General features: G+C 46.3%; 2 protein-coding genes across 6 annotated transcripts in view; one reads left to right on the top strand and one right to left on the bottom strand.

Moving 5' to 3' along the window:
- Positions 1-1,903, bottom strand: part of LMBRD2 (LMBR1 domain containing 2) — a 43,934-nt gene extending 42,031 nt beyond the window's left edge. For 2 of the 5 annotated variants that reach the window (XM_077896215.1, XM_077896216.1), the window contains exon 1: positions 1,530-1,902. The gene's annotated coding sequence lies outside the window, so the exon portion shown is untranslated. Of the gene's footprint in view, positions 1-1,529 lie in introns of all 5 variants that reach the window. The other 3 variants (XM_077896213.1, XM_077896212.1, XM_077896214.1) reach the window with 3 other exon arrangements.
- A 71-nt stretch (positions 1,904-1,974) lies between these two features.
- Positions 1,975-22,247, top strand: part of SKP2 (S-phase kinase associated protein 2) — a 33,799-nt gene continuing 13,526 nt past the window's right edge. The window contains exons 1-7 of the mRNA XM_077896217.1: positions 1,975-2,248; positions 2,733-3,004; positions 14,271-14,382; positions 17,092-17,235; positions 18,973-19,107; positions 20,622-20,720; positions 22,013-22,143. Of these exons, the coding sequence (XP_077752343.1) occupies positions 2,205-2,248; positions 2,733-3,004; positions 14,271-14,382; positions 17,092-17,235; positions 18,973-19,107; positions 20,622-20,720; positions 22,013-22,143 (937 nt within the window). The 5' untranslated portion in view covers positions 1,975-2,204. The remainder of the gene's footprint in view (positions 2,249-2,732; positions 3,005-14,270; positions 14,383-17,091; positions 17,236-18,972; positions 19,108-20,621; positions 20,721-22,012; positions 22,144-22,247) is intronic.

The raw sequence follows: 22,247 nt of genomic DNA, 5'->3' as shown, positions 1-22,247 counted from the left end.
TTCTCATCTTTTTTGAGAGGCAGAGACATAGGTAGAGGGAAAAGCAGGCTCCATACAGGGAGCTCAATGTGGGCGTCGATCCCTGCATAGCTCAACCATGGAGCCACCCAGGCGTCCCTATTCCTCATCTTTAAATGTAAAATCATCCCATTAGATCTTCCTAACTATAAGATCTACTTTACATTTAAAAACTTTGTTAATTCTCATCGTGGCATTTAAAATATTTTTTCCTTGTTTTTTTTCTCCATTAGCATATACATAACCTTCCATCCTACTGCCTTTATATATATATATATGTATAAATATATATAATTATGTTCTCTAATGAGTTACAATTTTAAGGGAAGGGATGTATATTTCAAACTAAGGCAACTGCTCTCTTCTTAGCCAAAGTAACATCAAAGTAACTTTATGTAAAAAAAAATCAGAATATTGCATTTAAAAATCTTTTCCATGACATCAGTTCAATGAATCGTGAACATTCAGCCTACTTCCACCTCGTTTAAATGAAAGTCCATGTGTGAGCATATCCCTTCTGTACATCAATTCCACTTATTTTCAAGAAAAACAAAAACAACAACAACAAAAAAAAAACAAAACAACTAAAGGTTCGTGAATAGCTTAATCGAGAATTGGTCACTTTTCAAGCCAAGCACCAAGCACCGAGCCTGAAACCAGCACATACCTGGGCAAGAGAGGTTTAATTCCAGCAAAAAGGGAATCATTTTTAATGGTCTGTCACACTGGTTATTTATTTTTTATTATTATTTTTTTTCACACTGGTTCTTGAAGGTATTGTCGTACTGCATGCTCAAGCAATACTCTATTTTTGTGATGACTTAGCAGAGGGCTCTGCTTACTTCTGAACTTGATCAATCCTCTCCTTTTTTTTTTTTTTTTAATTTTTTTTAATTGAAGGTTGGAATTTATTCCCCTCTCCCTTCCACTGTTCTCCAGGGGTCACCGTTTGTGGATTTCGCACGGTCATCCGACCTGGAATGCGGCACACTCCCTGCTCTGGCCGCCCCCAGGCTCTCCCGGGCGGCGACAGGCTCGCAGCAGCTCGCCTTTCAGACCGCGACGCCGCCGGACGTCGTCGGCGGAGCGCGAGCAGCCCAGCGGCCCCGAGCGTGGCGCTCCACGGCCCTCACAGACCTACCGACCGTCCCCTTAGCTGTTCCCAAGCTCGTCTGGGCTGCCAGGGGGCTGCGCAGCTGTCCCACCGCACACCGTGGCAACCGCCGTGTTCTCCTGCTCCCCTAAAATTAAGCCACCGCCTCTCCTTCCAACCGCGCTTTAGTTTACAAAGCGCTTCCACAAGCGTACTCTGCCCCTCACGTCAGGCGTGTTCTCGGGAGGAACCTCGGAGCCGTAGTGCCTACAGAACAGGCACCTGGTGACCCGCAGTGCTAAGGGTCACTATCTCCCAGATGGAGGAAGCAGCTTCGCGGCGGCGGCGGCGGCGGCGGCGGCGGGGGGGGGGGGGCGGGGGGGCGCAAGTGGGACGCCCGCGGCCCTCATCGTCTCACCTGGCCGGCGGACCGGGCTGCCGCCTCCACTCGGTGGCCGGGAACGAAGGCCCGCGGTGGCGGCGGCGGCGGCGGCTCGGGGTCTCCGAGGTCCTCTCGATCTCCGCCAGCGCCCGGCCTCAGACCGCAGACCCCACAGGGCTCACGCCCTCCCCATCAGGCCAGACAGCGTCCGCACAAGGACCGGGAACCCCGCGTCCGCCACAACCGTCCCGGACCTGCGACCGGCGATCCGGGGCGACGGCGGTGACGACCACTAGAAAGGCCTGCAGGCTCCGGGGTAAGGAAAATCCGTCCCCAGTCAGGCGGCTGACATTTCCCAGGCAGCCGGAGCACCGCCCACTTCCGCTTCCCCGCCTACCGCGTGGACGGCCCCGCCTCGCGGGCGCGGGGGCTTGTGGGTATCTCCGAGGCGGGTCAAGTCAGCCGAGGAAGGACGTCGCGCAGAGCCGGCGGGACTACGAGGCAAGACGGAAACTACAGTTCCCGGCAGGCAGCGGGGCGGCCGACGGCGGCGGCGGCGGCGGCGGAGGGCGAGTAGAAGAGCCCTCGCGCGCGCGGCGAGGATGGAACGTTGCTAGAGTTCGCGGGTCTCGCTGCTGGGGGTCGGAGCTGCACGCCTTGAGCCGCCGCGCGCCAAAGCGGGAATCCCGGAGGCGTGCAGTTCTGCAATTAATGCACGCGTTTAAAACTCCAGAAGCTGTGGACGCCATGCATAGGTAAACCGATTGCAAAAGGGGGCTGAGAGTGAATGAACCGCCTCAATTCTTTTAGGCCGCGAATATTGCTACGCGCTAATACTGTTGTGAATGTTGTAATTGAATCGTTGCTCAGCCCCTTCTTTGGGAAAGTGTGGGGGGCCGGATGCTTTAGTGCGGTGATCAGCGTGCGGTTTTTGCCTTCCCTTATTGAGCTTTCCTGCCGGTGTACGTTTGCCCCCCCCCCCCCCCCCCCGCTTGTCTGTTCCCTCCACTTTAAGACATTCTTGAGGCCTTCTCCGTGATCGTAAATCAAAAAGCCTTTTTGATTTGTTCGGTTATTTTCTTTTTTTCCTTCTTGGAAACTCGCCGCCGGCACTTTAAAAAAAAATGCAATTCTTAAAGTTTTCTGCATTGCATAACTTAGAGTTTCATGTAGGCCTATCTTTGAATTATTTACGGGTGTGTTTTTGAAAGAAACCGGGGCTGTTGTGCATTTCTGCAGGAAACACCTCCAGGAGATTCCAGACCAGAGTAGCAACGTTACCACCAGCTTCACGTGGGGATGGGATTCTAGTAAGACTTCTGAACTGCTGTCGGGCATGGGGGTCTCTGCTCTGGAGAAGGAGGAGGTGGACAGTGAGAATATCCCCCAGGAACTGCTCTCAAATCTGGGCCACCCTCAGAGCCCGCCCCGAAAACGGCTGAAAAGCAAGGGGAATGACAAGGACTTTGTCATAGTCCGCAGGCCTAAGCTAAATCGAGACAGTTTTCCAGGTAAGGTATGAGGGTAAAACTGTCGGTCACTTAAGAAGTGGACTGAACTATTTATTGCTAATCTTTGTTAAGCGATCTTTAGGATGGCACGCTTTTAAAATTGCCTACTTCTGAAGTCGATTTCCAAAGCAATGGGACAACCCTTTGTCACTGAAATCTACAGGAATCTTGGTAGGTATATATTTTCCAGGTGCACAATTGACTTTTAACCCATGTGAAATTTTAACCCAGAAGATCTTCCTGCCTCCTTCCCTTTGAAGGGAATCTGCGTGTTCAAAGGCCAGCTCAGTGCCATTGTTAAATGGGAACATAAGCAATAATCTTGTAGGATTTTTGTTGTTATATATATTCCGTTGCTCTGTAGCTTCAGTTGAGTTTGTTGCCATAATTGCTTTAGTTATTTGTCAAAGGACTACTAACGTGAATGTTAAACTAGGAGTAGGGCCTTATATCCCTCGGACCTCCCAAGTGGGATTTTTCTGGTTTGATCTGTCTCCATTACTGCCCACATTATCTGTTCAGTCACCCAGCCAGAAACCTGAGGGCCAGTCCCTTCCCACCATCTTCCAGCCCCCAACCAATCATTGAATGTTTCCCTCTTGTCTCCTAGATGTTTTTCATACTCTCATTATCTCTTGCCTGAATATTGGCATGGACTCATAATTCCAGTCTTATCCTCCCCTGATCCATCCCCAGAGCTAGAGTGAACTGACTCAGATGTAGAACTCACCATATCATTTCCCCAGGCTTCTCAGACATGTCATTGAGTATCTCCCAGAGTGGATCAGAATCCGAAGAGTACAAAAGCCATAGGGTAAACACAGTGCAATGACTTAGGGTTATCAGTTTTTCTTGCCAGTAAGTCATTTAAAACATTAATCCAGCAAATATTTGCTGAGCACATGCTATGTGGGAGGCATCGTTCTATGTGTTGGGGATAAGGCAGGGAACAAAACATAAGCATTCCTGCTCTCATGAAGCTTCTGTTTGAGAGGGGGGATGCAATAAACATAATAAATGTGGTGTATAATATGTTAGAAGGTGGTAAATACTGTGGCCAAAAACAAGTAGAGAACAAGCCAAGAGGGATTGGAAGTCCTGGGGTTGGAAGATGGTTTACAACTTTAAACCTCACTAAGAGATATTAAGGGATAGCCTCACTTAGACACAAGCTTTTTAAGCAAAAGCATACAGGAGGTGTGAGGAATGTGCCACGCAAATATCTTGGAGAAGAGGGCTCTAAGCAGAGGACAAAGGCAGTGCAAAGACCCTGGTGCAAAAACATGTCATGTTTGCTCAAGGAAGAAGGAAGCCATATGCAGACTGAGCAAAAGGGAGAGCAGTGGGAGATAGGGCTAGAGGTGGTGTTGAGCAGATTTGTGATGTCACCTGTTAAAAGGACACACTGATGTGTATGGATTAAACTATAGGGGGGTCACGCATAGAAGCTTAGAGATTTGTTAAAAGGATGGATTCTGACATTAGAGTTGACAGAATCAGGAGGCTATTGAAGTCGTCTGTAGAGGAGGCGATCGGACCCTAAACAGGAATTGGGTGGGTGATAGGGGAAGAATAAGAGGCAGATTAAAAGAAATTAAGATGAAGTCTTGCAGAGCCACGGTAATAAGTATATTCCTCAGTTCTCCCACCAGACTTTCTTTGAAGAAGGGTTGGTTGGTTGCTTTAAAAAAAAAAAAAAAAAACTATTGTTTCTGGGTTTTGACTTTTTCACTGGAAAAGAGAACCGGCAGGTTATGATCTGGAAATCTATATCAGGAGAGGGGGTGAATTAATTAGGCAATAAAGGATTGTGGTGAAGTCAGATGGATCTGACGTTACATCCTAATTATGCTGTTTACCAGCCATGGGAAGTTATATGAACTGTGTCTTCGTTTCTCTTGTGAAATGGAATAATAATACCCACTTCATGGGTTGGTGTGAAGATTAAGTTAAAAAATGCACATGAAGCTCTTAGTATGCTGTGTGCTCATAACACAATAAATAAACCTAGTTAATTTGGTCAACAAAATTTCTGACACACATTTGGGAAGCTACTTCACTTTTTCTTTTGTCTTTAATCCAGTTAGCCTGATCTTGTTAGTGTAGTTTTTTTTTTTTTTTTTTTTCTTCAGAACTTAATGTTAGGAGATCCCTGGGTGGCTCAGCGGTTTAGCGCTGCCTTCAGCCCAGGGTGTGATCCTGGAGACCCGGGATCGAGTCCCACATTGGGCTCCCTACATGGAGCCTGCTTCTCCCTTTGCCTGTGTCTCTGCCTCTCTCTCTCTGTATGTCTCTCATGAATAAATAAATAAAATCTTAAAAAAAAAAAAAAGAATTTAATGTTATTTTTAGTATCTGCAGTACAGCACTAGCCATTTGCTGCTTGACCAGCCAAATGTGGTGAAAGAAACTTTCTGCTAAGAGGGGCAGGTTTTAAGTAATTTGTCTTATGCTGGTTGCTTTTCAGTGTTGAACGTGATTCCTCTGTCCTTCCATAGTTGTACACAGAGAGAGATGTATAAATAAAAAAAAAAATCATTTTTTAGGTAAAGCACTACGGAAGATGGAGGGATGGTTGTTGGTTTGCAGGAAGTTAGGAGTCAAGTTGGGCCCACAGCAAAAGATGGTGGCAACCGATGAGTAGTTAAGGGAATCAGTGCCTTAGGAGGCCAGAGGAAGGGAACCCCTTTTGCCAAATTGAGCCAGGTGAGGCTTCCCAGGTGCAGAAGGATTTCCAAGGTGATTACCAGTGGACATAGACAATCTTCCTCCTCCTATTTAGCAAAAGTGGAGGCTCTGAGGAAAGAGAAAGATCTGGAAATGGTCCAGTCAAGGAGTCTAGACTGTGTGTGTGTGTGTGTGTGTGTGTGTGTATCTGAAGTGGGAAGAGAAACAAGTTTTATGTTTGTTGCTACCCTAGAGAGAGGCAGAGAAGGAAGCTAATAGGATACATAGTATGTGCATGAAATTATACACAGTATGGATTGGTTCATCGGGGCAGAGCTGAAGAGGTGGGTTCACTGATGCAGGATGAGGACAGCTGGCGCAGAGAATTCCCAGTGGGCCTCCAGGAGCCTAGGCCTACATGTATCTGGATCATCATTCCAGGGAGTCTTGTCTGCAGTTGTCAGGACAGGTGGCTGACAGCTCTGCCAGGATTAGGGTAGCAAAGGCCACACCTGCTTTATGCAGCGATCTGATGACAGTGGCGCTAGGCTGAGAGTTTTTCCTGATTCTTCACTCAGCAGCCTCCCTGCAGGCCCCAAGCCAGACACACACATCTGGTGACTAAATCCTCATCATCTTTTCATTTTGGAAGATAAAAACTGTGGCAGAGCCTTATCAGGACAGGTCTGTTGGGCCCTCGGGGGTGAGTGTATGCAAGGAGTTGGAAGTAAGTGACCCATTAGTGAGGTTAATAATAGACACAAAGAGGACAATTGCATTCTATTCCTGATCATTAAATGCCTGTCCTGGTCCCTTTTCTTCCCACCCCCCACAAACAGGATGGCCATGAAAACACTATTGAACTAATTTGTTGATTAGCTTTTCCATGGCTGTTACACTGCTTGACATTCCAGATCCTGCAGTGGTTCTCAGACTCGAGAGTCTTAAAGTATAGTGTCTGCTGATACCCCAGAGGAATTTGTTCAAAGTGCAAAATTCCTGAGATTCTGATTTAAGAAGTCCTGTCTTGAGCCTGAGAATCTGCTTTTTAACGTCCGCAGGCAAACATTTTTCCTCCAATTTTTTTTCTTAACCAGTAATAAATGTATTTTAGGTTGCAGACCTGGGTGTGTGCCTGAAACAGAAATTTCACAAAACTATATTTCCCCTAAGATACTTCCTATCCTGTTCCATTCCATTCTTATCAAACAGTGCTGCTCAAACTAAATTGATTTCATGACTCACCAGTGAATCTTAGCCTGTAGTTCCCAAAGCTCAGCTCTGTAAAAGCCATATTTATGGGGCCCTTTGAAGCGTCTTTTCTCTGTCCTGTAGCTTCCTTTCATTTATTCATTCAACAAGTGTTTATTGAGCGTTGTAGAGATTAGGAATACGGCAGTGACCATATCAGACAAAAGACCTTGCTCTCCGATCACATATAGAGCATGTGTATTATACCTTATTCTCTAAATCACAATTTCCATGGTTTCTCTACTGCTGTTCCCACATTTCAGGGTTGAGCAAGTCTCTTACACAAAGACTGAAGGGGTCCATTGAGGACTCTGTTTTTGTCTTGCTGTGGTTTGCTTTTTTAAAAGTTTTGCCCACTTAGCCAAAACAAAACCCAAAAATACCAAGTTAGTATGGTCTAGTGTTTTTATGATTTGTGGGCAGAGGAAGGAAAACTCATCCCAGCAAAGCAGAACGTTCGTGGTTTCCCAGAAAGGAAGCATAGATTGTTAATACTTGAAACAAGCTAGCACGAGCAAACATAGAGCCCCCCACCCTTCAGCATGAAAAACAGTAAGTGTGAGCAGCAGTGCCTGCTTATTCTTCACGCATGATTTGTTTATCCATGATTAAGGAGAGGAGCAGTTTTAAGAGTCAAGGAGTTTTGCTTATGATTAAGATTTGGAATTTTAACTTGAATCTGAGTGTAGGTGATGTTCCAAGCAGTAAATAAGTAAGATGAGTCCCTGGATCGCAAAGATCTCCTGCATAGAAAACTCTCCACTAAGCCACTCTCCCCAGAGGAGTTTGAGGCCTAGGCAGCAGTGAGGTTACAGACGTGGACAGCTGGGATTGCACGTGAGGGGAGAAGTGGAAGTGACAGTGGCCAAGGATGACGACTAGCAGGTTTGTGAATCTGGCCAGTGTTCACCCTGTTCACGGCCCCAAAGACTGTTTAACTGCCTTCGTGTAGTTGAAGAGCAGCTGCTGTGGGCTTGAATAATTGTTTCCTTTGCTGTGAGGGGCCGGTGTGCAGCCTTGGAGAGTTTAGAAGAGGGGAGTGGAGGAAAGATGGCTCTGGACACTCCCATCCACTCAGGCAAACAGACCAGACCACAGAGTAGTCAGGAATCCAGGAAACAGATGGTTGATGTTTTGAGAATTAAATATGGCAAGTAAAATTAGATTAAGCATATCATAAGCCTGGATGCCAGCCACTGGAGCTGGAAGACAGATTTCTGCTCCATCTGCTTGGACAGCAGCCAATCTCAGGCTCAGGCCCTGCCAGTCAGTGTCCTGTGGTCCACTGAGGGAGCCCCGGGCACTTGGCTGCCAGCTGAGGCCAGGCATTGTCTCCGCCGTTGGTACCCAGCCTCCTGGATGGCTCTCAGCGTCTTTGTTTTACTCTCTCTCCCTGCCTGCCCTCCCTCGCCCTAATTTGAGTTCTTTTTCCGTAGCAAGCCAGGTGTAGTTCTTACCTTCCCTGACCTTGGGGAACGTCAGGTACTCAGAACAGGGGAGAGCGTAGAATGTTAGAGCCTCCTGGGGTCGGAAGGGCATCATTTGGAGTCAGACCTAGGGTTGAGTCCCCACCCTGCCACTTACCGGTTGTGAGACCTTGTCTCTTTTGTCACAGTCGCATCTCCTTCTGAAGCCCCTCCCCCACGTCAAAGACTACTCTGTACTGACCCCCGGGGACATGACCTTTGTGCCCTGGGCTTTGGTCTTCAGCCTCACGCCCTGGACACCCAACGGTGCCATGTCATTGCCTTGCGGGTACAGTGCCCTCCGCTACCCGGCCAGCCTTCAGACATCCACTCTTGCGTCTTTGTACCTGCACCTCGGCGCGTGGGGCTTTGGCGTGCTCATAGAGCAGCCCCAACTTTGCCTCCTGGCTCTGCCACCTAATAGTTGATACCAGCTTGGTGAGACCAGTTTCCTCATCGGTGAAATGGCATCCTGCTGAATATACAGGGTTGCTGCATGTAGAGTCAGTGTGCTTGAATAAATGCTTGAGACTTTTTAGGGTTTTCAGTAAATGGCAGTTTTTATTTTTTTTTAAATTTTTTAAAGATTTTATTTATTTATTCATGAGAGAGAGAGAGAAAGAGAGAGGCAGAGACACAGGCAGAGACACAGGCAGAGGGAGAAGCAGGCTCCACGCAGAGAGCCCGACGTGGGACTCAATCCCGGGACTCCAGGATCACGCCCTGGGCCGAAGGCAGGCGTTTAACCGCTGAGCCACCCAGGGATCCCCAAATGGCAGTTTTTAAATGTTAGGTTATGTATTTGTTTATTAGTTTGTTTCCAGGTGAGGCTGCTGGGCAGGGACTGTGGCTTACACCCAGCTCCCAGCACTAGCGCATTAATTAGGCACCCAGGAATGTGTGTTGAAGTGGAACTGTAGGCCAGCCTTATCATTCTGCAAATGAGGAAGCTGGCTGGTTCAAAGAGGCAGCAATCTTGACTGTCTATAGAATAAAGCCAGCATTCTTCTCTTGGGTGTCAGTCATTCCTTTGTGAAATATCAGTTGAGCATTTTCTGATACTCGCCAGGCTCTCCCCTAGGCACTGGGTGTGTAAGAGTTACAGGTTAGCAAAGGTTGACCAGTCACACAAATACAAAATTAGCACATTGGCAGATTGCATGAAGGGAAAGTAAAAGGTATACTAGATCTAGCCCTATACTGATGCCTGTGGGCCGGGTATTGTGCTGTGTGCTGGGTATGCAGATCTGGATCTGGGGGCTGCAGTGGTCGGGGAAAACTCCTCTGAGGGGGTGACATTTAAGCTGAGATCTGAAGGATGAACCAGTAGGAGTTGGGACGGATGAAGATGGAAGTCGTAATACAAGGCGCTCCTCATTCTCGTGTTACCTGACTGGCGTGGCTTCCGTGCCTGGCTTCGGTGCCTGGCTTCGGTGTCTTCTGCAAACCTCTGCCTTCATCGCTGGGACTAGTTTTCCTCCTAGCATTTTAATTACCTAGCTCATCTTTCTTTCTTTCTTTCTTTCTTTCTTTCTTTCTTTCTTTCTTTCTTTCTTTCTTAGATTTTATTCATTTATTCATGAGAGACAGACACACACACAGAGAGAGAGAGAGAGGCAGAGACACAGGCAGAGGGAGAAGCAGGCCCCATGTAGGGAGCCTGACGTGGGACTTGATCCCGGGTCTCCAGGATCAGGCCCTGGACCGAAGGCAGACGCCAAAGCATTGAGCACCCAGAGATCCCCCTTGTTCTCATTGTTTCTGATGCCTAATGTGTGCCCAACAAAATAAGCACAAGGTGCGTTAATTCATTTCTCCAGCCCTGCCCTTCACTACAAGCGTCCCTAATTTCTTTTCCCACCATTTTGAGTGGACACATGGCCCCCCGTCCATAGTCCCTTGAAGCTGAGCACTCTTTTAAATACCGAAGACTGAGGCAGCCCGGGTGGCTCAGCGGTTTAGTGCTGCCTTCAGCCCAGGGCCTGATCCTGGGGACCCAGGATCGAGTCCCACATCGGGCTCCCTTCATGGAGCCTGTTTCTCCCTCTGCCTGTGTCTCTGCCTCTCTATCTCTCTCTCTCTGTCTCTCATGAATGAATAAAAAAATCTTTAAAAAAAAAAAATACTGAAGGCTTTCTCCTGCATGCAGATGGGACTGCCTGACACCTCTCTCTGGGCAGGCATGTGGGGAGTTAACATTCCTGCCCTGCTCCCTGATGTCCTCACCCAGTGACTGACAGTTGTTGGTGGGTTAATACCCCACCACCCGTGCCCTTAGCTGGGACAGCTCTGGGGCAGGTGCTGTAGCGTCTCCTGAAGTCCTCAGCAGACTTGAACTCTACTTGGTCATGGTGATAACCTGCTTATTCAAATACCCCAAGTCAGCTTCCTTCCCTTCCATGTCTCTTCACTCCCATACTTCCTGGGATTACTTACCCAATAAACTATTTGAATTCAAGTCCTCTGGATCTGCTTCTGGAGATCCTAAACTTAGAGTGCTCTTTGGGGCTCTTGGGAAGTCACACTACATAGCCCTTGTCCCAACCCTGTTAAAACCTAGTGTGTTTTCAAAGAGGTGAAGATTCCAAGCAGCACTGAAAAGAAGAGATCCCCACAAAAGGCGAAGGCGCAGATTTAATGACGAGAGGAGAGAAATAGAGTGAAGAAGGAGAAGGGAAGTTTGACTCTGCTGCTTGGTCTCTTCCCTTACATTGTTTAGTCTTCACAGGGAAAAACTTGGCAAAATAAATCCCTTTATTCCCATTCTCTGCAGATAAGAAACCGAGCCCGAGGAATTGGGTGACTTGCCCAAGCTTCACAGCCTTGGGGCACCCGCAGCCATCGAAGCTGTGGCTGTTTCCCGCAGTTCTCACTGGGAGAGGCCAAGCACCTGGTGTCCCGATGGGCTTATGGATCATAGTGCAGTCTCAGCATACTAGACTCAAAATAACTGTGTCATCTTTTGCCAAATCAAATCTAGATTTGCTAGAATCTGATCTACAGGGGCAAGAGGCAGCAGAGGTCAGGGAGTTAAGAATTAATGGAAGGAAAACTCAAGAAAAACATATCTATCAACTTTTTCCCAGTTTGGGAAGCAGGGCAGGAGCCCTGTTTGAGAACCTCTGTCCTCCACGCTGACCTTGGAGGAGCCTTGTTGTGGTGATGGAGGGTTGTTGCCACACTGACATGCTTCAGGGTCGTCTCTGGCTGCCTCCCCAGCTCCTGGTCCAGGGTCAGCATGGGGGATCTGCCTTCACCTGTTTACCCCTGGTTTCAGGGCTACAGTGATTCATTTTGTCCTCCAGAGAGCAGGGCATTCATTGAGCAGCTGTGTATCTCCTCATTTTTCAATAGAGGCCATTTCTTCCAGGAGGCTTCCCTGATCACTGCTTTACCATCGAACCCTGCACAACACCGCACCATGAACCCTCTTGCAGCCCATTATGATACTTTACTGAAACATCCTGTTTGTGTCTCAGACTCTGAGCTGGCCACCCCTTATTCATCTTTGTAGAACAGACACCTGCATATACTACATGTTCAATAAAAACATGCATGGATGAACGTATCAGACATTGTGCTAGTTCCTGGAAATACAAAGATTATTAATAGAAAAATCATATTTTTGTTCTCAAGAACTCAGGGCCCCAGCAAGGGCAGAGGCTAAACAGATGAGTAAGTCAATAATACAACTGTGGTTTAAAAAAAGGTGACCTACTCTTGGTGATGTCATGGGAAGCCTTCCATAGGCACTGGGGCTTTAACAGCAACTTGATTTTAAATTAATAGCAGTGAGGGGCAGGCACAGTGTGTACAGGGCCATTGAGATGTGGCACAGAATGACTCATTCTGAGAATTACAAGTAGGTCCAAATGGCTGGAACATATTTCTAGATAATGAACCTAGAAAAGTGAGTGGGGGCCCTGCCATGGAAGCTTTGAATTTCATGCCAAGTACTTTGGACTTCAGGCTGCATGTTTGGGGAGCACTCCTGAAAGGTTCTGATTGAGGGAAGGACATGATTGTTTTAGAAAGATTGCCCAAGAGTACCACCCAGAGGCAGCAAGTGCTACGTTTTTCACCCTCCTCAAGGCTTTTCTCCATCATGTTCTCCACAGAGCCTGGTTCAGTGTACCTGTGCAGCGAATACGGACTCAAGCTTTTAGCTGGGAAGGGACAGTGGGTTATAATCAGGGTTCCCCAGAGACGTAGAACAAGTAGGAGACATAGGGAGATTTATTCCAAGGAATTGGCTCACATAGTTATGGAAGCTGAAAAGTCCCAAGGTCCACAGTCCAAAGGCCTGGGAACCAGGAGAGCAGATGGTTAAGTACCAGTCCAGTTCTGAAGGCAGGAGGAGATCCACGTCCAGCTCAAAGGCAGGGAAAAAGCCAGTTCTCCCTTCATCTGCCTTTAGTTCCCATCGGGCCTTGGAGAAGGGAATTTGCATTTCTCAGTGGACAGACTCACACGTTCATCTTCTGCAGTAACCCAGACACACCTAGAATAGTGTCGAGACAGATCTCTGGGTACCCCTCGACCCAGTGAGGTTGACACGTAAAGTGAACCATCACAGAGGGGAGAGGCTAGCATTAGGCTTGTTGTATAAGTGCAATTGGAGGCAGAGGGTGGGAAGGCGAGTTACTGAACTAGTCTAAGTACTTACTCTTCTTATCCTAGGGCCATCGTCCTATTATCTTGCTCTTGTGGGTTATTCTGTGTATGTTCATATGTGAGAATTCTATTTGGAAATTGCTTTTATAAGACAAAAAAAATCCTGATCTTAATTTCCCCCACCAGTTTTTTATTTTTAACACAGCAGCCCAAACAGTTCTTTTAGAACTTTCTGTGTTCAGAACCCTCTAGTGGTTCCGCGTGACATTCAGAGTCAAAGCCGAAGTCCTCATCATGATGTACAAGGTCCTGCGTGACCCGGCCCCTCTTGCTTCTCTACCTCATCTTCTGTCACCTCCTGCTCGCTCTTTTTCTACGCTGACCTTGCTGTTCCTCAAAACAGACATGCTGTTCCCTGTATCTAGAACAGACTGCGGGTACTCACAGGGCTGGCTCCCTCACTTTCTCAAGACTTTGCTTGGAGATCACTCTCAGTAAGGCCTTCCTTGACCGCTGTGTTGAGATTTGGAACACTGGCCCCCTTACTTCCTATCCTCTCCTTTACCCTGCTCAGTTTTTCTGCATGGCACTATTCAGTTTTTACATATCATGTAATTTACTTATGTGGTTTTTTATATGTGATCTTCCTGCCACTAGACTGTAAGCTCCACGAAGCTAAAGTGCTTTGTCTGATTTCCTGCTCTCCCCCCAACACCCAAAGTGCCTCCTGGCAGCATAGTAAGTAGAGAGGTACATGAAAGCTCCCATTGGGAATTGCACTTGTTAGGCCAGGCCAATTGACTTGAGTGCTTTCTGTAAATCTGAAAGAAAAAGGAGGCTTCATTTGCCTTTTAGATAAGGTCACTACAGGGTAAATCACCCCCCAATCCACTTCTGAGAGAAACGAGGCATTTCCCAGCCACTAGAGGTATCCTACCTTAGACACTGTTGTGTGTATGCTACTTGAGGGGGTGGGGACTTGCTCTGGACCACCCATTAACATAGTGTCTGCCTAAGGGTGGTCGGCTGGTGCTGAAGGCAAAAACGATTGGAAGAGTGTTCTTGGTTTTGTCTCTTCTCCTTTGCTGGGAAAGTGCTGTGCTGACCGCAGATGAAAAGAGAAACAATGGTGGGATGAGTCATTCAATTAGTGTTACATTCCCCTTCCAATATTGTGTATCCTTGATATGCATGAAAAGACTCAGTAGACTTGATCGGGTAAAAGAACGACGATGAGAAAACACATTTATGTTTTCCCTCCCTTAAAGGTGTTTCCTGGGACTCACTTCCAGATGAGCTGCTCTTAGGAATCTTTTCCTGTCTGTGCCTCCCTGAACTCCTGAAGGTCTCCAGTGTTTGTAAGAGGTGGTATCACCTAGCGTAAGTATTTTTCACCTCTCTTGGCATTTGTGGGTTTGTTTTTTTTTTTAAGATTTTGTTTATTCATGAGAGACACAGAGAGAGAGAGAGAGAGAGAGGCAGAGACACAGGCAGAGGGAAAAGCAGGCTCCATGCAGGGAGCCCGACGTGCAACTGGATCCTGGGTCTCCAGGATCACGCCCTGGGCAGAAGGTGGCGCTAAACCGCTGAGCCACCCGGGCTGCCCTCTTTTGGCATTTGCGTGGGAGAAGGGGAAGGTTATGTATGTATTCATGTGAACCTAGTGAAACTAAACACCAAGAAAAATGTAGTAGCACAGAGCAGACTAGGTGTCTTCGTATTTTTATTAACCATCAATGTCGTCATTTCAGGTGGAAGGGAGGAGGCCCCTGGAGGTATAAACTTACCCACTTCTGCCAACTTCTTTTTTCTGTATTTCTGTGCTTATTGGATGCTGACTCTGGACGAGGCAATGGAGCACTAGAAGTGGAGGGCTACAGGGCTGCATAAAGGCCTGGCCACTCCTCACACCAGTCCTCACACATGGGGTTGGGGCAGGGAGCATGGTGGGGAGCACAGGCAGGCCCCAGTATTTGAGCCCATTGTGAACCATTCTCTGCCACTTAATGCTCTATGTGACCTGGGGACGTACTTGACACTTCTGAGCCTCCATCCACCCGTATATACCGTGAAGATCATAGTACCTTCCAGACAGGGCAGTTTAAGGGTGAAATAGGAAGATGCTGGCTGGCTCGTGGAAGCGTGCGGCACATGGCAGGTTGGGGGCACCGCTTTCAGGTTTGCACAGTGAGCTGCATATGCAACGTCTCAGTGTGCTGGAAGGCAGTAACAGGCTAGCAGGGATGGGGTTGGGGGGAAGACTTTTTCATTTTGAACTTTTTTCCCTCTGTACCACTTGTCATCTTCCAGCCCACCACTAGCCATCCTTTGTGCTTACAGGCATGTGTCTCTCGTCTCCCTCCATGTATCTAGGGCTCTCACTGAGAGGGCAAGAGCTCCTTCCCCTCCCCATTCAGGGCTGTGTGGGCCATAAGACACGGCAGGCATTTGCAGGAGTGGGCTCTTTGCTGAGAAGAGCCCTGGGGAGGTATGCACACACGGAGCGGTGGTTGCGCTGATCCCGCCCCCAGTGACCCCATAGTGATTTTCTCTTTCAGCCAGTCGTCCTCCTTGCGCAGAGTCTGTTAATGTTCATCTCAGTTGTCATACAAGTAATAGCCGGCATCTATGAAGCCCTGCCTTCTTGATAATAGAGGTCACACCACACATTGACCGTTTCTTTATGCAGAGTTATTTCAAAGCCCTGCCAGTTGTCTGCTTATTTCAAGCAGTATCAAAAAATAAAATTCTCGTAGGCATTTAAAATGTTCCCTCTGTGCTTGATCTCATGTTTTCTTTTTTTTGTTAAGTTGAATTAATCTGTGGCTGTTAAAGGTCCCTTAGTGTCCTGTTTAATACCTTTGAGGACTTCATTTTTGCTTTACAAACACTGTCTAAAATCTAAGCAATATTTTTCCTTTTTCCTTGCACAGTAGTTCATACATACACATATATTTCTATGCATGTATATACATTTGTTTTCAAGCTTAAAGGGTATAATAGCTGAACTCCTTTGTAGGGTTCATTTTTCCTAATAGATATTTGATAGTGCTATTTCTTAATGAAGTATAGTTGACCCTTGAACAACCTGGTGCCTGGATTAGGGGGCACCTGCTCAGTTGAAAATCCACTTAGGACTTTTGACTCCCCAAAAACTTAACTACTAACAGATTACTGTTTACTGGAAGCCTAAGCCAAAACATAAGCAATTAACCCAGATCTTGTATATGTATTTTATACTCTTATTTTTACAGTAAAGTAAGTTAGGGAGAAGAAAATGTTATTAAGAAAATCATAAGGAGGGGATCCCTGGGTGGCTCAGCGGTTTGGCGCCTGCCTTTGGCAGGATCAGGGCGTGATCCTGGGGTCCCAAGATCGAGTCCCACATCAGGCTCCTGGCATGGAGCCTGCTTCTCTCTCCTCCTGTGTCTCTGCCTCTCTCTCTCTCTCTCTCTCTCTGTGTCTATCATAATAAGTAAATCAATCTTTAAAAAAAAAATCATAAGGAGTTAAAAGTTCATTTACAGTACTGTAAAAAATCTGCATATAAGTGAACCTGCTCAGTTCAAACCCATATGCAAAGGTCAGCTGTGGTGCTACCTTTCCTCCTTTTTGTTCTATTTACATGGTATTTAGGGTAATTGTGGTAACTAATTTATGCTTAACAAAAATAGCCAGTGGGATCATTTAGACCATTTGAATCTACCTACCTATTCAGTAATCAATTCAATGATTTGAGCAATCATTTTCAAAATTATTAAATTGTGTTGAACACTAAAGTTTTATTATGTAATTCCAGATCATTACATTGTAATGATAGCATTGAACCCACCTGAAGGAAATACAAATATGTGTGTGTGTGTGTATATACACACATGTATAGCTAAAGATGGAAGCTTATCCGTGATAGAGCAAGAAATACACAGTTGTGTCTTAAAAATACCATAGCTAGTTGTCTAGTCAACTCAAAACCAAAGCTTCCTTCGGAATTTGGTTCAGGGCTATTTAATGACCGTATCTTCCTTGTTGAGTGGTGGGGCCTTCCAGGATCTAGTGCCCCCAACTTACTGAGGACTTCCTGTTTTCCAGGTTTGACGAGTCTCTGTGGCAGACCTTAGACCTCACAGGTAGAAACCTGCACCCAGATGTGATTGGCCGGTTGCTGTCTCGAGGAGTAGTTGCCTTCCGCTGCCCACGATCATTTATGGATCAACCATTGGTTGAACATTTCAGGTAAAAAAAAAAAAAAAAAAAAAAAAAGCCAGAAAAGACTTTCTAAGTCTTCAGGTAGAAACAGATCAAAGAGAAGCCCAGTGGCTCAGCAGTTTAGTGCTGCCTTTAGCCCAGGGCGTGATCCTGGAGACCTGGGATTGAGTCCCACGTTGGGCTGCCTGCATGGAGCCTGCTTCTCCCTCTGCCTGTGTCTCTGCCTCTCTCTCTCTCTCTCTCTCTGTGTCTCTCATCAATAAATAAATAAAATTTTTTAAAAAAGAAAGAAAGAAGAAAAGAAAGAAAAGAAAAGAAGAAAAGAAAAGATCAAAACTTTTTTTTCCCTGTAACCACCCTTACGGCCTGTGACAAGCCTGTGCAGTGGAATGTTAATTACATATTTTCCTATGTGGTCTTTGTGTTGAAACAAGGCACAGCTTTCAGTGACACCATTCCCACTTTAAATCAGGGTTACTCTTGGACTCTTCCAGGGGGTAAGGGATGCACATTTTGCTTCTCAGGTGGGGTCCTCAGAGGATGGGCATCATGAGTCCCCTGAGGCAGAAGCCAGGTGGAGCACTCACCAGCAGATGCAAGGCAGCCCGCCTAGGTCTTTCCACACTGCCCATTTCTGATAAAGACAAAGTGTGAGGAGTCTTCTCAGATTTCGTAGCTCTGGGTAGCTAATCCTATGGTGGACAAATTTGCAGCCCGAGCGAGAATGCCCTCTTTTTGTTTATTTTGTGGAATATTTTGAAAAACTACTTCCCTGTTACTGATAGTTTTGCAATATGGTTTAGAGCCATCTCAAGCTGGAGTGGAATAACTAGATACTGAACAGAAAAATAAGCTAAAAACAGCAGACTTAAGGGCAAAACATGCATCCTGGGTCTTTCCCCTTCCTGCCATGGTCATATGGCAGCACTTCTCTTCCCCTAGTGGTTATCCTTCTCTTGTGGCTGTTCCTTCTGGGTCCCCTTCATGTGTGCTCTTTCCTCTGCTATTCTGGGGTCTGTCCCTGCTCCCTGGCTGCCTTCTCTTGATCCATACCCAGGCATTGGACATGCTATCTTATACAAACACAGATGTGCCGGAACTTTCAAATCCTCTCCCCTAGCTCAACACTCTCTTTCAAACTCCTAGGTCCAGTTACCTAGAAACTTCCGTACCTGCGTTTCCTTCAGGTATCTCAATATTAGCTTGCTCTTCCACTGTCTTTCTGTTTTAGTAATTTTTTCACTGGCCTTCGCCAAGAGGATTCATAGGCATAATCTTCTTGTCACCTACATTCAGCTCATTCTCCTGATGCCCACTAATTAGTTTCCTAAGTGGGACCATATCGGCAGTACCATCTTGACTTGGCAGAGATCCTCCTGAATTTTATTTATATATTTGAGAGCGAGAGGCACATGCATGAGGAAGTGCAAGTCATTGGGGGGGCGGGGTTGGCAGAGGCAGAGGGGGGAGTTGTAGGACTTGATCCCAGGACCCTGAGATTGTGACCTTAGCTGAAGGCAGACTCTTAAATGACTGAGCCATCCAGGTACCCCCTGAAATCCTTCTGAATTTTAAAATGATTGAGGGGAGGGAGTTACCTAGTAGCAATTTATTGTAAGACTAAAACTAGTACTATTTGAAATGTGTATTTAGGGTCCTGTTTATGATTGGCTGCTGATCTGGGGAGGAGTGGGGATTGGATTTGATCTGGAGGTACTTGTGGGAGCCACCTCACAGAGCCTCTCTTTTCCCTCCTCTGTTCAGCTCTTTCCGTGTGCAGCACATGGATCTGTCCAACTCTGTAATTGATGTGTCTACCCTCCATGGCATTCTGTCCCAGTGCTCCAAGTTGCAGAATCTAAGCCTGGAAGGCCTACAGCTGTCAGACCCCATTGTCAAGTAAGTGGCTCTCAGGGGCATGTGACGAAGGCAGTTGTTTTTATGTCAGTTAACTTTGTTTCCTCAATGTGACTGGGGTGCCCTTCTGTTCATATCCAGATGGACTCAGAACATAACCGTGGGGTGCCCCAGCTTCTGTCATACTTTGCAGGACTCATCCAGGCAACCCAAGTTTGCATGCTAACTATATGCCAAGCCTTATGCTACGTTCTAGACATACAAGGATGGTGAATAAAGGCCTGGTCCCTGCCTCTCTCGTGAGGAGACATAATTACAGTGTGTTTGTTACATGCTTTGGTGAATCAGTGGTATCCCACAGAGAGACCTAATTAAATTGAAGGAGGGCAGCCTTCTCATAGGAAGTGACTCTTAAGTTGAGTATTGAAGATATTCAGGTTGGAGATTTCCACATGATGAGGTAAAGAAGCTGTCTAGGTAAAGCTGCCTGTGTGGTTCTCAACTCTGTAGTAGTTAGGAACTGCTAGAGCATATGGTACAGTGAGGAGATGCCAGGAGGTGTGGAGCAGGTCATAATGGGCCCCTGCCATGCTGTAAGAGGTCCAGACTCCGTGGTAGGCTCTGAAGAGGGAAACATGATAAAGAGAGTGGTCCTGAGAATGGAAGCACTAATGTCAGGGTTGAAAATTAGAAAGACAATGTACTTACTGGGTGCCTTTGAGTGTTAATCAGATGTAGAAAAAAACTAGACTAGTTATGATGCTGTTGTGTTCATTCAGGTGAGAAATGGTGAAACCTGATGTAAAAAAAAAAAAAAACCATCATCATCATCATGATAACTACCAACATTTATTGAGCACTTACTATGTCCCAAATACTAAGTTCTTCAAAGGTAATCACATTAATTCTCACAGCAACCCAGGATGTAAGTTCTTATTGTTCCCTTTTTATGGATATGGAAACTGAGGCACAAAGAGGCTGAAATAACTTATCCAAGATCACACAGTTAGGAGGTGACAAAACCAGGAGTTGAACTTGGCAATAGAGTAGGATTCCAGAACTCTCACTCTTAATCACGGAGTTCCTTCCACCAACACAGGCATTTGGGAATGGAGAGGAGAGGGCAAATTTGAGCGATGTTTCATTGGAAGAACCTGGAGACTTGACAAGTAGAAGTGTGCCTAGAAGCTAATTCTAATTATGGGTGAAAGAGAAAGAATGTTTATTCCCGCACTCTTTTTTAATTTAAAAACTACATTGCTAGGTCTTGCTTGTGTGTTTAACTCTGTGCCAGGCACTATGCTGAGCTCTTTATCACAGTATATAATTTAATCTTAACAACCCTACCAAGAAGGTACTGATTCTGCCGTTGCACAGATGAGTAAACTGAGGCAAAGCATCCCACTTGGTGTCATACAGAGAGTGAAACATGAACTGAAACTCACCTGTGGTTCGCAGGCTGTGGGCTTACCTACCTACTCCTCTAGCCTGCTTTCCTCAGAATGCTTAGGAATTGAACAACCGTGTCTTCCTCTGACATTTTTCTCTTTTTCCAGTAATCTTGCACAAAACTCAAATTTAGTGCGACTAAATCTTTCTGGGTGTTCTGGATTCTCCGAGTCTGCCCTGAAGACCTTGCTGAGCAGCTGTTCCAGGTGGGAAAGATTTGAGACTTGATTATAGAACTGTTTTTGCAAATCCACAACTGTCCCCCACATGAGTGAGGAATCGGATCTATTTCTTGAGCTATTCCTAACTCGGAGCTCTTGGTGATATGCGGTGTCCTTTACCCTTTAAACTTTCTGTTCAAACTGTTTGCAGAGGATACTTAGGTAGTGATCCCCCCCCTTTTCTTTATTATTAAAATAAGGAAAACTTAGTAATGTGTTTATCAACAGTATATTTGAAATTAATCTGTTCATACCTGACTATACAGGTATAGTCTGTAGACCTAACTTATACAAATATCCTAAGTTTGAGTGACTCCATTAAATACATCTTTATATCATGTAATGATGTCCGTATATAAGTACAGGCTACAGTTACAGATGTTAAGTGAGAGGAGGATGTGGCTCACAGAATACTGTGTGTGTGTGTGTGTGTGTGTGTGTGTGTGTGCGCGCCCTTTTTAATATCCCTGATCTTTCTGCTGTAGTGTTGTATCTGCGTCTCTTTAATGACTTGCTGAAAGTAGGTTGTCTTTGGATAAGAATGTGATCCATGAGGTAACATGTATAACCCTACGTTTTATTCAGCAATGTCAGGAATGAGGTGTGGGGCTTAATGGTTAGATATTTGAATTCTTCATTTGCTCAGTCAACAGAAGCCATATAAGTGGCCTTTTGCAATGTCAACGTCTCTTTATGGGGAATCCTTGGTATAACCCATCAAATTTTTTTCAAGATTTTATTTATTTATTCATAAGAGAGAGGCAGAAACATAGGCACAGGGAGAAGCAGGACCCCAGGATCACAACCTGAGCCAAAGGCAGATGCTCAACCACTGAGCCACTCAGTGCCCCCAACCCATCAAATTTTTAAAGCGTCTTGAATGACTCTTCAGTCTCTGTGGTTGTTTGCCGACAACCTGGGTGGCTCAGAAAGAAAACAGAGGCTAGAACTGCCCCATTGAGTCTTGTAATGAGGTTTGAGCCATCAGGAGGAGAGGAGAGTGTTCCCTCCATTTCCAGAAGGGGGCATCACTCACTAAGACTTTGGCTCAGATCCCCTGGCAACTCTCTGGGGCAAACCAGGGCAGGGGAGTGTGTCAGGAGGAGAGAAGGCAGCTTAGGTGAGCAAAGGTAGCTGCTGAGAGAAGCAGGGGTTCTCTGCATGAGATGGTAAGGAACCTGTGGCTTTGTGTTTTCCCTGCAGCTTGAGACAGTGCTGCTAGGATTCATCCCTGTGTCATGGTTTCATACTTTCCTTCTTTCTCCTCTGGCCTGCAGATTGGATGAGCTGAACCTCTCCTGGTGTTATGATTTCACTGAAAAGCACGTGCAGGTGGCTGTGGCGCATGTGTCAGAGACCATCACCCAGCTGAATCTCAGCGGCTATCGAAAGAATCTCCAGAGATCAGGTGAGCCTGTCCAGGCACTGGGCCCTCCACGGCAACCACGGGAATTGTAGGTCTGATTTATTGAAGAGCCTGCCCTGCATCACTCGTCTCATTTAATCCAGTGC

This window comes from Canis aureus, chromosome 4, assembly GCF_053574225.1.
Source record: "Canis aureus isolate CA01 chromosome 4, VMU_Caureus_v.1.0, whole genome shotgun sequence".
Classification (NCBI taxonomy): domain Eukaryota; kingdom Metazoa; phylum Chordata; class Mammalia; order Carnivora; family Canidae; genus Canis; species Canis aureus.
Note: the sequence above shows the minus strand (reverse complement) of the source record. Positions and strands in the feature narration are given on the sequence as shown.